The following is a 14571-nucleotide window of genomic DNA, read 5'->3' as shown; positions in this document are numbered from 1 at the left end:
TTGGTAATCATACCTCACTATACGTGGATTGAGTGCAGTGCATATGCTTATTATAGTTGCTAATGCGGTACCTACTTAGGTTTAGTTAGTGCACTATTGGCACTTTAATATGGTATTTATTTCACCCATTGCACTATTGGCACTTTCTATACTGTTTTATATTTATTTGCATTAGTGGATATTGAAGGATCTGGTTGGCTATATTTTATCATCTAATTATATGCATTTTCTACCATGTACTCGTACACCCTTGATTAGTACTGTTTTGTGACAATCTATCTATCTATATATGAGATTTATAAGGTGTATTTAGCAAGTTGCAATCCTTTTACCTCCTTGTTTCCTGCATGTGGTACTAGGTCGTCGTCCCTCTCTTTCTTTTTGCGTCATTACTATCTAGTTATTATTATTGTCTTATAATTATTAATTATTTTAGAGTATCTCCATAAAATGTATATTTTTATATTTTATTAGCTCTGGTGTCCATTCTTCTTTCGGGTTTTTTTTTTCATCCTATGGTCATGTTCAAACGTTCAGTATTTGGTCAGTAGTTGTAAGCCAAAACCAGGAGAGAAACAATCAGAGGAAAAGTATAATAGAATCACGTCTCCACTTCTAGATTTATCACCCACACCTGGTTTGGGCTTAAAAATACTGATGTGAAATACTGACCAAATACTGAATGTGTGAACATGGCCTAAACCATGTTCACCCAAACACATGAATCATTTTGAGTTCAATGATCATTCATAATTCTGTAATCAGTGACCGAATGCTAGAAAACTTGCTACAAAAGAAAACATAGGCTGCATTCTCATTATCATTGGTTGGCCTACACCATTGGGGCCTTTTAGATGTAGCATAGATAAGAAAAAATTACAGCAGTGGCAATAGCACAGCACAATTACATAAAATGCAGTCATTCATCAGCACGCCTAAATTTTAGGTACAATACAAGATTGCAGGAAGTGGTTTACAAATTTTGGATTATCCTTAACAAGTTTTATGTGTCCTTCAAACTCAGGTCTAAGAGGTAAATTTTCTCATTGAGAAGCTTGTCACAGTTGTGTAGAGCGACAAATAGGCCAGGCAAGGCTCCCTGGGATAAAGGTATGCAACTAGCCTCTTCAAAAAGGAAAAGAACAGAGTCACTAGAAAAAACAGAATCTTCTCTAAAAGGAAAACATGGAGTATATATCCCCCTTTGTAGAAGAGTCTGTTTTGGCTTTATGACTTAAAGGGAATCTGTCAGCAGGATTTCAGCACCCAAACTATGTGCATTTTGAATTTTCAAAGACAAGTCCAGCAACATATTTTACATGGTCAGAGCTTTCCTCCATTACTTAGAAATCAGCGTTTCAATTACCGTAGTATGTAAATAAGGCAGAAGAGCCATTTGTAGATCTGAAGCCTCTATCACTCCACATCTATTTACCGCCCCAAAATGGCTGCGTCCTCCTGCTTGACTGACAGCTTCTATGCTGTGTAACTTGAGGCAAATAAGTCGTCAGTTAAACAGGAGGAGGCGGCAGCGCTGGGCCAAGAATAGAGCTGGAGTGACAGAGGCTTCAGATCTACAAATAGATTTTCAACCTTATTTGCAAAACAAATGAAACACTGATTTCTCATTAGTGGAGGAACAGACTGGCCATGTAAAAGTATTGCTGGACTTGTCTTTGAAAGAACTAGATGTGCATACAAATAGTTTGGGGTGTGAATTCCTGCTGACTTTCCTTAAAGTCATACTATATGGCTCTTTAGAGAGTCAATATTGACTTCTAATATTGCTACCTCCAATAGTTGGTACTAGAGACCTTGTTCTCCTTAAAACTCAGATTATAAAAGTTTCACTCAATTCAAGTTTTCTCAGTCACACAAAAAAGAAATATTGTGGAATCAAGACCTTGCCCCTAAAGGAATGTGGTGTTATAATTATATGATGTGTCATTATATTTGTTTTTTAGTTGGCTGGAAAACTGACCCAACATTAAATTGTGTAAGTATGTACTTTGCACGCAAAACTGAAGTAAAGAATACAAAGAAGGTTCTTGGATAGAAAAATTAGAAAAAAAAGGTTAGAAGAATAACATTAAAGAGCTATGCAAAAGTCCAGCTTAAGCATAAAGCATAAAATCTAATTTAATTATAAAAAAAAAGAAAAAAAAATAGAAGGTACCTTAAGTATGCACAGGAACTCAACTTTTGTTGCATAAAATAATCTACACATGGCACTGTAAAGTATTTGCTATAATACAACACATATTTAAAAAAACTGGAATTAATAACACTGGTCTTGTACAACACTCTGCAGGGTCACTATATTCAGGAGAAATAAAGAAATACCATAACTAGTAATAGTTGCTGATATGCACCTTGCATAATGCAAAAAAATAGTGATCCAAATATGTGCAGAGATATTTGGATATTTGGCATTTACAATAGTTTCATGAGTCCTGAAGGTTAATGGCCAACCACAATTTGCTACAGGTGTAGGTTTCCATTAGGACCGATCATCTTACTTCCAATGTACCTTGCAAACAATTGGAAGAAATTCCATTCGGCTCATAAAGTCAACATTTTGTCAATCACACCAAAAAAAAAGCTAGATTCTTACTAGCGTTCTAAAATTATATTTTGTGCAGCTATCTGCCATCCTTTTACAATGTGCAGCTGTTTACCCAGTAATTACCCAGAATGGAATCTGCAATTTTGTGGGTTCTGGCGATATCCTTAAAATTGCAAACTATTTTTATAAACAGACTCCTGGCTCACAAAACGACTTCTTAGAAGGTAATTTATATGTAATTATACATTACTCAGTTTACCTTGGGTAAATAAACAGTATGCTAATCTACAGTGTTAAAAGGGGTTTTCTGGGTCTTTGCCTTGGGACAGTGATGCCCTTAAAATACGACTGTGCCCAGTACTGCAGCTCTGTAGATTGGTGAAGAGCTTGTGGGTCAGACCAACACTGATCATACACTCATAATCTATCCTATAGATAAGCCATCTATTGAAAAGCCATAAAAATGACCCTTAAATATGTAATCTTCCCATCTTATTTATTACCATGGGGTCATGTAGTCTTGATGTAGAATTCTTGATCATTGGGTATAATCAGCAAGCTTTACACTAGTACACGTTTTAGCCTATCTTATTCCCATATGTTGATTATAGCCGACCTTCAATATACCTGGAAACGTATTACCCATTTTAGTCTTGTTACACTAAAGCATCAAGTTTGATTTGTGAAGGGTTCACCAAAATAAGTATAAATAACGCCCACGTTGGAACTACCATACAATAATAAAATGTTGTAGACACCACCTTATGGCAGGGTTTATACATATGTACACACAAATACTTCCACTCATTGACTAAACCCTGGCTAAAACATCATGTAGTGGTTTAAAGAGGTTGTCCACTACTAGGACAACCCCTGCCTAAACTAAATGTTTGGCCCGATAAAATAATGAAGCCTATACTCACCTCCTGTGCCACTGCCGTTCCTGCAGTGTCGTCACTGTCTCCACCTTTGGACAAACTGAGCATGAAGAGGAAGCCAGTGCTACAGCTGATCCCGGACTTCCTCTTCATGTTTAATTTGTCTGAAGGCAGAAACAGTGATGCCAGCGCTGATTAGGCAGCAGGCATCATGTGTCATTCCACCGCATCACAGCCCTGGGACAGCGAGTGTCGACACCGCTGGAATGGAGGCGACACGGGAGGTGAGTAGAGACTATTATTTTATCGGGACCGAACATTTAGTTTAAGAAGGGGTTGTCCTAGTAGTGGACAACCGCTTTAACATGTGGTCTTCAAATTTCCATTCATGTGAGTTGTATCTCTACAACATCGCTACCATACTAATACACAGTACTATTATACACGCACTCACTGACTTGTATAACAAAGCCAGGTCAGTGCAAATCAAAGAACAATGTAAAAATGTATTTTCGCCATCAGGAAATTAGAACTGATCAATATGGATCTATGGAATGAAAGCTTTCCGGCTCCTGCGGGTAAAGTGTTAGTGGTATGTATTTCAAAGACTTGAAATATTCTCTATTGTTATACAGCATATCGGTGAGCTCAATTAACAGCCCTTGTATATTGTCAAGTCAGCATTGCTACTTCATCCATCGCGTCTTTAGGGTTGTCCTTCACTTGGCAAAACAGGTTTCCAGCTTTGCTGGTGCAGTCATGTAATGCCGAGGACAGTAGTCTCACTTGATAACAGTCTAGTGAACTGAAGCATACAGTTCAGCAGGAGTCAGCGTAGTATGCTGGGGAGTGATTGATTGCTACTATCATTCACTAGTTGCCTCAGTTTTAGTAGATGAAGTGCTGTCCCGGACAGGAAGAAGGTCGTAGTGGCATGGAATGTGACTGTTCTTAGGAAGGTCATAGAGATCCTGGCTGGCTTTACCGGTGCTGTTGAACCCTCCTTGGGCATGACTCACAGTAGGCTCTAAGGAAAAGATGTAAATATATAGTACTGTCATTAATTATCTTGTGAAATTAACCAATATTGGAATTGCAAATTTCTTTCTTAGAAACATTTAGGGCCTTATTCATCAAAGCTTAATACCAGAAAACTGGATTAAAATGTTTTGAACAGTCACTGTATGCAAATTGCCTCTTCTGAGAAAAAGAGGACTTAAACTCTACAGCGCCACCTATTGGAAGTAGCGATCCTACAAGTCACAATCAACCCTTTAACGAGTCGTGCAATATGACTTAGGATAAAAGCCAAATCAGTATCTCAATTCGCAGACATGGTGTTTCGGGCTGTTGGCCCTCGTCAGTGCGAAGCATGAGAACTGATTTGGCTAGGTGAGAGGCTCTGGACATGGGGTCTAAGGGGTATCGTTTCTCCTTATGGAGAGTGACATACCATCTCTGGCTTGTCAAGGTAAGGAGGCTTATTTGCCGTACAATGCTCCTCTAGGAATTTAAATATGCAAATTGCCTCTTCTGAGAAAAAGAGGACTTAAACTCTACAGCGCCACCTATTGGAAGTAGCGATCCTACAAGTCACAATCAACCCTTTAACGAGTCGTGCAATATGACTTAGTCCTAAGTCATATTGCACGACTCGTTAAAGGGTTGATTGTGACTTGTAGGATCGCTACTTCCAATAGGTGGCGCTGTAGAGTTTAAGTCCTCTTTTTCTCAGAAGAGGCAATTTGCATATTTAAATTCCTAGAGGAGCATTGTACGGCAAATAAGCCTCCTTACCTTGACAAGCCAGAGATGGTATGTCACTCTCCATAAGGAGAAACGATACCCCTTGAACAGTCACCACATTTTTGCACAAGATGAAGTTGCACAAAACTTTTTCAAATTATGAAGTTTTCACCCCAGTTTTAAGCATTTCCAACAAAATGGACATAGCTGGGGAAGAGCCAGCATATGGCTATGCATGCTTGACAAATTCTTTAAAGATGCCCGCATTTTTTACAGCAGAAATGCTACACCATTTCTGGTGAGGCATAAAGAGGTGAAAGCCACTGAGAAGACGCGCAGAATTAATTAAGTGGCATATCTTAATGAATTTTTTACGCATTGCACTCCAGCGAGCCGGTCATTAAGAATGGTATGCGCAATGCCAGTCTTGATGAATCTGCCCCTTAGAGTTAATTTTTCTCTAGCAAATCATTTCACAAAATCTAAATCTTTGTAAAGACAGTCATTTTCAAATACATAATTTTTATGTTGGGGGGTGGTTGCTTCTTTTCATTTCAACATATTGTATGTGCAGTGTGAGGTCAATCATTATTATTTGTTTTATGCCCTGTAGTTTTTTTTAATAGTAGGTTTAATAGATACTCCAGCTCAGGTAACAGTAATGGCATGGGAATATTGACAGCACATATTATTGTGTTCTGCTGTCACCAGGAAAGTCATAGCATTACTTAAAGGAGTTCTCCACTTTGAATAGTCCCTTTCTTATAGGAGGGTCACCTGACAAATTCATCACAGCGTGGAGTGCAACTGAGATCCACATGGATCAAAAGTAGCAGCAACTGAAAGCATTATGTGGTCTAGATTGCTGTCAACAGGCTGTCCATGTAATGCACAGACATGCCAAGTAAACCAGAAATATGTTAAAAAAAACCACAGCACACAAATGGTGTGATAAAGATGAAGATTTATTCTAGCAAATACATATTGTAGCATTTTTCAACCCTCAATAGGTCTGTCTCAAGCATCAAAAAGACTCAAAGACGTTCAAAATGTTTCAACAAACTTTTGGGAGAATAAATCTACATTGTTATTACACCACTGGAGTGTTGTGGTTTCTCTATACTTTGCATTGAGGATTTCCCTGAGCCTCGAATAGCTGTTTGGAAACCTTTCTGCTCTTCTATGTTGTATCATGTATGTCGTACTATTTGTGGTGCTGTTTTCTTGCATGTAAAGTCCTCCAGCAAGAGACTTTTCTTGCAAACTTTCTTTATTATGACTAATGGATCAGGATCTTGAATTGTGACCTGCCCTTGAAGTAGGATTTTTCTTCATTATCTTTTTTGCAAATTGGACAATTCCTTTAAAGTTAACCTGTCAGGCAGGATTTTGCTAAATAACAGGCATTGTCAGGTTAATGCTGTTATACTGATTGAAACGATACTTGGGGTGGAGAAATCCGTCTTGTAGTTCTTGTGTAATCAGTGTTCGAAGTTTTCAGCTCATGAGATGCTCGTGCTCTGGAGCAGGACTGGAGGCAGAGTCTTATCTTCCTGCTCTAAAGGTACCTTCACACTAAACGATATCGCTAGCAATCCGCGACGTTGCAGCGTCCTGGCTAGCGATATCGTTTAGTTTGACACGCAGCAGCGATCAGGATCCTGCTGTGATATCGCTGGTCGTTGAATAAAGTTCAGAACTTTATTTGGTCGTCAGACCGGCATGTATCGTCAGATTTGACACCAAAAGCAACGATACCAGCGATGTTTTACGCTGGTAACCAGGGTAAATATCGGGTTACTAAGCGCAGGGCCGCGCTTAGTAACCCGATGTTTACCCTGGTTACCAGCGTAAAAGTAAAAAAACCAAACAGTACATACTCACCTGCGCGTCCCCCGCCGTCCGCTTCCTGCTCTGACTGAGCGCCGGCCCTAAAGTGAAAGTAAAAGCACAGCGGTGACGTCACCGCTCTGCTGTTAGGGCCGGCGCTCACACAGTGCAGGGAAGCGGACGCCGGGGGACGCGAATGTAAGTATGTACTGTTTGTTTTTTTTACTTTTACGATGGTAACCAGGGTAAACATCGGGTTACTAAGCGCGGCCCTGCGCTTAGCAACCCGATGTTTACCCTGGTTACCCGGGGACCTCGGCATCGTTGGTCGCTGGAGAGCGGTCTGTGTGACAGCTCTCCAGCGATCAAACAGCGACGCTGCAGCGATCGGCATCGTTGTCGCTATCGCTGCAGCGTCGCTTAATGTGAAGGTACCTTTAGTCAGAGAAACCAAGGAAAGACCTGCCCACAGGCCACCCCGAAGCACTTAGAGCTTGTAGTTCGGGCAGTAAATTAATCCATGTAACAGGTTGCCTATAACCTAAGCCTTAGGGTCAAAAGCCCATCATGGACAGATAAATGAGTCTGCCTCATAAATAATCATTTGTCATCTATCCACAAGATAAGTGAAAAATGCAGAATCTCTGTACCTCACTGAAGATCCAAACAAGCTTAATCCACATAAACAGAAAGAAAAAACATTTCAGATAATCATACATGCACACTAAAATGTTTCATTCAAGAGTGCCTTACCATTTTAGGTGGCCTTGAAAAATAATGTGCTGCAATGAAAAGCAACAACAATGTAACTATCTAAAATAATTGCTTGCCTTTTATCCCATAAATGACTCATCTGTTGTACGACATAGCAAGCTTTTTGGGTAAAAGGAAAATTGCTAGAAATTAGATATTAAAGGGGTATTCCAGAGAAGCAAAATTATGTACAAAGGCATACTCACCACACCGATTCCCTGCCACTCGGGTTTGGATGCTGCCCACCCCCAGCCTATATTCCCTGATGCAATGGCCATTACAAAGACCTGCTCCAGCTAGTGATTGGCTGCTGTGCTCACATTTCTGTGTCGAAACATCAACGAAGCACCAGGAAATAATGATCAATGGAGAACTGGGCAGTGTGAGAACAGGAGCGGAGGGGGGTCAGTGATTGAGAACTTTTTTGTATCGTTGTACACCATTAAGGGCTTTTTTGAAAATGTTTTCTTGTTTATAGAGATGCCTTTAATTATTCCATGAATAACATCATGTTTATGCTCCTCCCTTTTAAATTCAAGTATGTTACCATTAAGAAAATTCAGGAAACAGATGTCCCATATCAAAGACACAGACTAAAGGTCCATTTACATGCTGCACAAAGAACTGGGAATTTTTTAAAAGGAACTTGTCAGCACTTTTTATAATATGGAAGCAGTTTTATAGTTGTTAAGGTTTTTTCTAGCAACTTTACGTGCCAGTCACTGGAAATCTAGCATAGCAGTCATGTGAAAATCAGTCTGGTAGAGCACTGGGGTGAGTCCATGCACTTGATCTGCTTCTTCCTCCATAGCACTTCCAGCCTGATTTGCAGTTGACTTCTACACTAGAATTCTTAAGACTGGCACATCGGATATCTACAAAAAAGGTGTTATTTTTATTGGGGATGATTGTGTCTACAGAACCATACCATTATTTCCATATGTAAAAATTTGCCGTCAAGTTTCCTTCTTAACGAGAAAAGGAAAAAAAAAAGTAAAGAATGAGTTAAAGGAACACTTACCGACTTCATACACATTCTTGGTGGCCAGGCTGGTATTACTTATCTCTGCATAGGCAGAGTCTCGGCGTGCCGGTGACTTCATCTCCACATAACCACACTCAGTGTGCTTTGGTAGAAGAACTGGTGGATCCTTGATGGTTGCATATGGGTTTTCAGTACTGCTTAATGAACAGCTGCTAATACTATATGCAGAACTCTTCAAGAGATCTGGGAAAACCATAAACCAAAAGGTTCAGATAAGTGTACTTGATAAAGAGCGTGTTATGGTATAATCGTATCTTTTCCTTCTAATAGACAGAATTTGCACTGGAGATATCAAATACTTGTAATTTATAGGATTAAAATGTGATGTCAACTAACTGCAGCATTTTGAAAACACCTTACTACATTCTACTCAGTGCAGGAGTTTTAGGGTCATTTACACAAGTAAAAATATTTGGTTGAAATTTCTTACAGTGGCATGTAAAAGTTTGGCAACCCTGGTCAAAATTACTGTTATTGACAACAGTTAAGCACGTTGAAAAGAAAATGATCTCTAATAGGCCTAAAGTTAAAGATGACACATTCCCTTTGTATTTTAGGGAAAAAAATGCCCATACCTATCTCATCGCCGCTAGCTTCCACGATTGGCTCCTAATCGGTATTCTTCTCCTTTCGAACGTTTCCAGGTTTTCTCTTTTCTGGCGACAACACTGATTAGACACCAAGCAGTCATGTAGAGGGCATCAGTAATGTCATTGACATGCGTCTTGCCCCACATGAATGTGTCAACAGCAAAGCCAGAAGAAAGAAGATCTAGAAGCGACCGGAAAGCAAAGAAGGCCGAAGCGAGACAATCGAATGATCGGACAGCAGTTGGGCATGTATAAGGGAGAATGAGGAGCAGACTGCATGAGATTTTTATTTTTTTTTTTCAATTTCTTCCAGGCAAAGTTCCCTTAATCACCCTAAATTAAGGGAATCTGCTCAAATCGAATTTCAGGAGATTTGCACAATGCTAGTTTACATTATACTATGAAATAAATAACTCTATATAAAACTACTTTTCCTCTTCATATACTGCTGATTTGCAGCCCATTCTTTGTGCACAGTGCATAAAGCTCATGTTGCATCCTTAGTATTACCATGTTCAGTCAGAAATCCTCCTTGCTTCCAGTCTGCTGGCAGCGTTCCTGTGTAATCAATAGTGTGTGATCTCTTCCCAGGATCCAAACTCTTGAGGTTTCCAAAGAGTTGACTGCTTTTTGACTGCATAAAAAATGAAAATGCAAATTCTAATGCAATAATTTGTTACAGATCAGTTCCATCACTATTACTGCATCTGTCGATAGCGGCTGTCATCTTAACAGATAATGAATAGGTCATGACAGTCAATCAGTCAATAACGTTTTATTTTTGTGGAACTCTACTTAAGGTTATTGCTTTAGTCTGAAGGACTTGTAATGACTTAATTAACAGACCAAAGAGAAATGTTAAATAATTAAATGGTATTATTGATTTATTGATAGAAAAGTCCTTTAAGAATAGTCCTCTTTACTCCTAGTAATATATAAATAGGAATTCATGATGTTGAATTTATAGACTTAGACCTAAATTAAAAAAGAAAATACAGAGCTAAGTAATAGATTTATTGTTTTGTGGTACATAGACCCAGATTCAGCTTTTGCACAAGCAACAAAGGTGTCAAGCTCCATCAGCCACAATTTGAAAGCCTTGTTAGGTTTATAGAATCCTGAAGTTGGGGTCTTAGAGAAGCTAGGAAGGAAGAGGTAACTATGTAATCATTGAAGATAAATCTAGTGTAGTACTTTTAGCCCCAAAGCTATTCCCATGAATGGCAAGTCAATCTAACCAGCAGGAATATCATCGTGACCAGTTGTCCTCAAAACACCCCAGCAGAACATGAGTAGAGGGCAGACTTTCTGGAACTCCTCCAGTGGTTGGTTCAATTTATACTTTACCAATATCATGTTATGCACATGTCATCATCATTTGCAATGTTTTTATAATCTTTCCATGCCACCAAGATGACTGTATGGAGAAGATAAGGTATGGGACAAAGGAAACAATACTGGTGGTAGAACATAGTAAAGGGTCATTCCCTTGTCATAAAATGATGTTATGTCGCTGGGATTTGTCATGAACTTATGATCAGTGGAGGTCTACCCTTCGGTACCCTAACCAATGCTAAGGATGAAGGGGCTAAGTACTGCAGCTCTTTTCAGCCCTAGTTGTAGTTGTGTAAAATAACCATGAAGATATGATGCCTTACCTTAGAAACCACCATTCTGTCCATATTACTAAGATGAAGTCCACTTGTGCACTGACTCAGTGTGTGATAGCTTGGATTAGAGAAGTACTGGCTGTTGGGATTTGCTCCATTATTGTGCGGGAGAGTATCTATGTGAAATAAATATTTAAAAATTAGTATTTCCATTGTTACAGCTAAACCTGCTTTTCCCCAATGAATACATTACATCTTCGAAATCTCAGGGGTTTTCATCTGAAGAGGCAGCAGAGTGTAGCATAGGGAACTCACCAACAAATCTATTTTATGTCTACATTTTTCTTTTGTTTGCTGTGGTCTGTAGGTGTGATGCGTTATGTAACATTAGATGTCCATACATGTTGAGCTTCTATGGCAGCACATGGCGTCTATAGAGCCATAGGCACTCGGCTGCTATATGGAGCCTGTGTACAATACAGAGGTTTTCTGAATACTTCCAGATAAATGGTTCTATTTTCTGGGTCACATTCCACATGAATCTTACAGAATCAAATCAGAGTACAGAATGGCCACATTGACTGCTTATAGCTATAATTGAAAGAAAATGCAATAGGAAAATGAATGAAAGCCAAAGAATGACTGACAATTGGTATATTCTTATTTCATTTTTTACATTTTTTTCCATAAAACACACACACTGGCCCTGATTAATTTCTGTGTTTTTTCTTTGAGAGTACTATTTGTGCAATATTTTATGTCCTGCAGTGTATAAATATGTGACTCTTCAGTTTTTGTGTTATAATATGCTATACTATTTGTGATTTTTGTTAGTGTGAAAGTCAGACATTTCTCTAAATGGCTCACAAATTTTCAACAAAATAACTAGATTTCATTAAATTTACTCTCTGATGAAATTGAGTACATTTGCGGCAAATTTTGTGACTTTTTAAAAAAAAGTTGCAAATGATGAATGATCCGAATACAAATCTGAAAAAAACACACCCACATTGATGAGCATAAACCCCCCCCCCCCCCCAGAGACCAGAAATAAAAATAAACTTTTAAAAAGGCACGAATTAAAAGAAGAATTAGCCATAAGTGAAAATCCGGCCCAATGAATGTATTATTCTATAGAAAACTATTACCTGCAATGGTATAATCTGTGCTGAGGACTCGGACGGTTGGGGTGTAGGATACAGATGGCATCGTTGTCTCTTTGCCCTTCTGTTTATGTCTGTAGATAATAAAAAGGGCTAGCAGGAACAGGACCACCAGGACAAGGATAATGATGCCAGCAATGGCACCAATCTGGTAAGTGTCAGCAGGGATGGCAGCACTTGTGCGGGTCAGGCTGTTCAGGTTTCCTACAATTATCATTACAGCTAGAAAGGAAGATAAATGAGAACATTAATTAGCACACATAGATATGAAGGGTGAATTGTGTAAGAGGTCATTAGCTGAGACAATTAATTGATCTTACAGAAGACAATAAATGACTATTTAATAATGTGGGCGCCTCATTGTACAGAACAGATAATTACACTTTCTACATATAATATGCTCATTGTGAGTCCACCATTAATAACATAATTAAGTGAGAATCACATTAAATCCAATAAAATATTACTACTTTTCTATATCAAAAACTGAAATAATCAAATTCCTTCATTTCCTTGTGTGATACTTCTTATTAAACTGTTTGGTAACTTCATTACTTAGTATAACTCCGTAACTAACACAAATAGTCACTGATACAGGCCAACCATAGGACTAACTACTAGACAGCTGCAGGATGGTTATCGCATCTAGACCCCTCACCTTGGTCACACCTTGTCCCTTTCCAGCCTGGGCTGCAGTAACAGGTTCCAGTAATGTGGTCGCATGTGGAATTATTAACACAATCACAAACTTGTCGGCATCCGTATCCGTACGAACCAGCTGGGCATTCTAACAGGACACAGAAAATGGTCATGAGTATAAGTAGATTAGTGCTCCTAGATAATGGAAATCTGTCGCAACAGTAATTGTCAAACAAAAGTACTATGGTTATTTGGACTTACTCTGTTCACAGTGTTTTCCCATGAATCCTGTGCGACATGTACATTGCCCAGTTATGTGGTCACAGTCGGCACCATTCTGACATTGACACACTCGGGAACACTCCTTTCCAAAGTAACCCAGTGGGCATCCTATGGGAATGATAATAATGTTATTACTTATAATATCGCGGGGGCCTCAGCAGTCACTATAGCAAAGGAACAGCATGTCCACATTCAGGTGGAGTTGTATGTTGTACCACAATAAAAAAAGAGCAAAGAATCTGCACCACTGCAACAAGGGTTCACTGCGCCTCACATTCACCACAGCCACGTGCCATAAATGCCCCAAAAGGATCGGGTGCTCAATCTGAAAAAACTATGCAGGAAAATTCCAATGAAAAAAGAAAACTGAGAGCACTCACCGTCCTAAAAATCAGTCCTTTATTGCAACGGAAGAATCTTCAGCAGGGGAGAATGTGAATTGTGACAGACGACGGCCGTTTTGCCGTGGAAGCACAGCAGCACGAAACGGCCATCGTCTGTCACAATTCACATTCTCCCCTGCTGAAGATTCTTCCGTTGCAATAAAGGACTGATTTTTAGGACGGTGAGTGCTCTCAGTTTTCTTTTTTCATTGGAGTTGTATGTTGTGTTGGCGGACCATGTGTACTGCTGCTTCATATGGTAGATATTTATTTTCATAAATCACCAGTACAAGCGATAATAAGAAACTTTGTGATATGTATTATAACAGAAAAATGCCTCTTTTTGAAGAGAACTTGTAATCACCAGAACCAATATCTACGTTATTTACCTACTGATATAGTGGTGATCTGCAGGTAAGGGCTCATGAAGACGTTCGTACAACAGATGTCAATGCATGGACTCGTCACGGTTCTTTTGACCCGAGCACAACGGTTTCACATGAGCCTGTCATGTTTGGGTTGGGATACCCATGGCCAGTGTGTGCATTGCGGTCCATGCTCGGACCAAGTTGTATGGATGACTGCATGACCCCTAAGTAGCACTTAAATCTTGTCTGGCAGGCTTACAGGAGCAGCAACTACAGGGAGAAAATGAAGCTTTGCTGTTACGTACGCAGGGGCCGCAAGTGGTTTGTGCAGCCACTGTGTCGTGGAGTCAGGCTTGGCTGCGGGTAGCCGCCAGGTACTATTCGTAGGCAGTCCCCGTTACTGAAGCTGATGACCCCAGGAGTCAGGTACGTAGACATGGATATGGACTCTGACTCCATTCAGACTACTAAGTTCTGGATCCTCTGGCAGAACGGTTACTGACACGGACACGGACTCAGGCTCTGTTCAGACTACTAGGTTCAGGATTCTCAGGCAGAACTGTTAGTGATACGGACGGACGCCGGCAATAGCAATACATACATTATTATTAAACCTATTTATGACATTGGGAACAACCTTTTAAAAGCTTATTCTCTTTTTCAATATTCAGGAGCCTACTTCTCCCCTGCCTTCTGGCTTCCTAGTTGCCGTAGCATC

At 39.6% G+C, this 14571-nt stretch overlaps 1 protein-coding gene across 1 annotated transcript in view; it reads right to left on the bottom strand.

Moving 5' to 3' along the window:
* Nucleotides 1-466: 466 nt before the first annotated feature.
* MEGF10 (multiple EGF like domains 10) overlaps nt 467-14571 on the bottom strand; it is a 110823-nt gene continuing 96718 nt past the window's right edge. The window contains exons 17-23 of the mRNA XM_077291435.1: nt 13082-13210; nt 12840-12968; nt 12167-12403; nt 11067-11194; nt 9919-10042; nt 8795-9001; nt 467-4471 (exon numbers count right to left, since the gene is read on the bottom strand). Coding sequence (XP_077147550.1) covers nt 4311-4471; nt 8795-9001; nt 9919-10042; nt 11067-11194; nt 12167-12403; nt 12840-12968; nt 13082-13210 — 1115 coding nt within the window. The 3' untranslated portion in view covers nt 467-4310. The remainder of the gene's footprint in view (nt 4472-8794; nt 9002-9918; nt 10043-11066; nt 11195-12166; nt 12404-12839; nt 12969-13081; nt 13211-14571) is intronic.

This window comes from Ranitomeya variabilis, chromosome 1, assembly GCF_051348905.1.
Source record: "Ranitomeya variabilis isolate aRanVar5 chromosome 1, aRanVar5.hap1, whole genome shotgun sequence".
NCBI classification, from domain to species: domain Eukaryota; kingdom Metazoa; phylum Chordata; class Amphibia; order Anura; family Dendrobatidae; genus Ranitomeya; species Ranitomeya variabilis.
The sequence above is the reverse complement of the archived record's forward strand: the minus strand, read 5'-3'. Positions and strand labels throughout refer to the sequence as shown.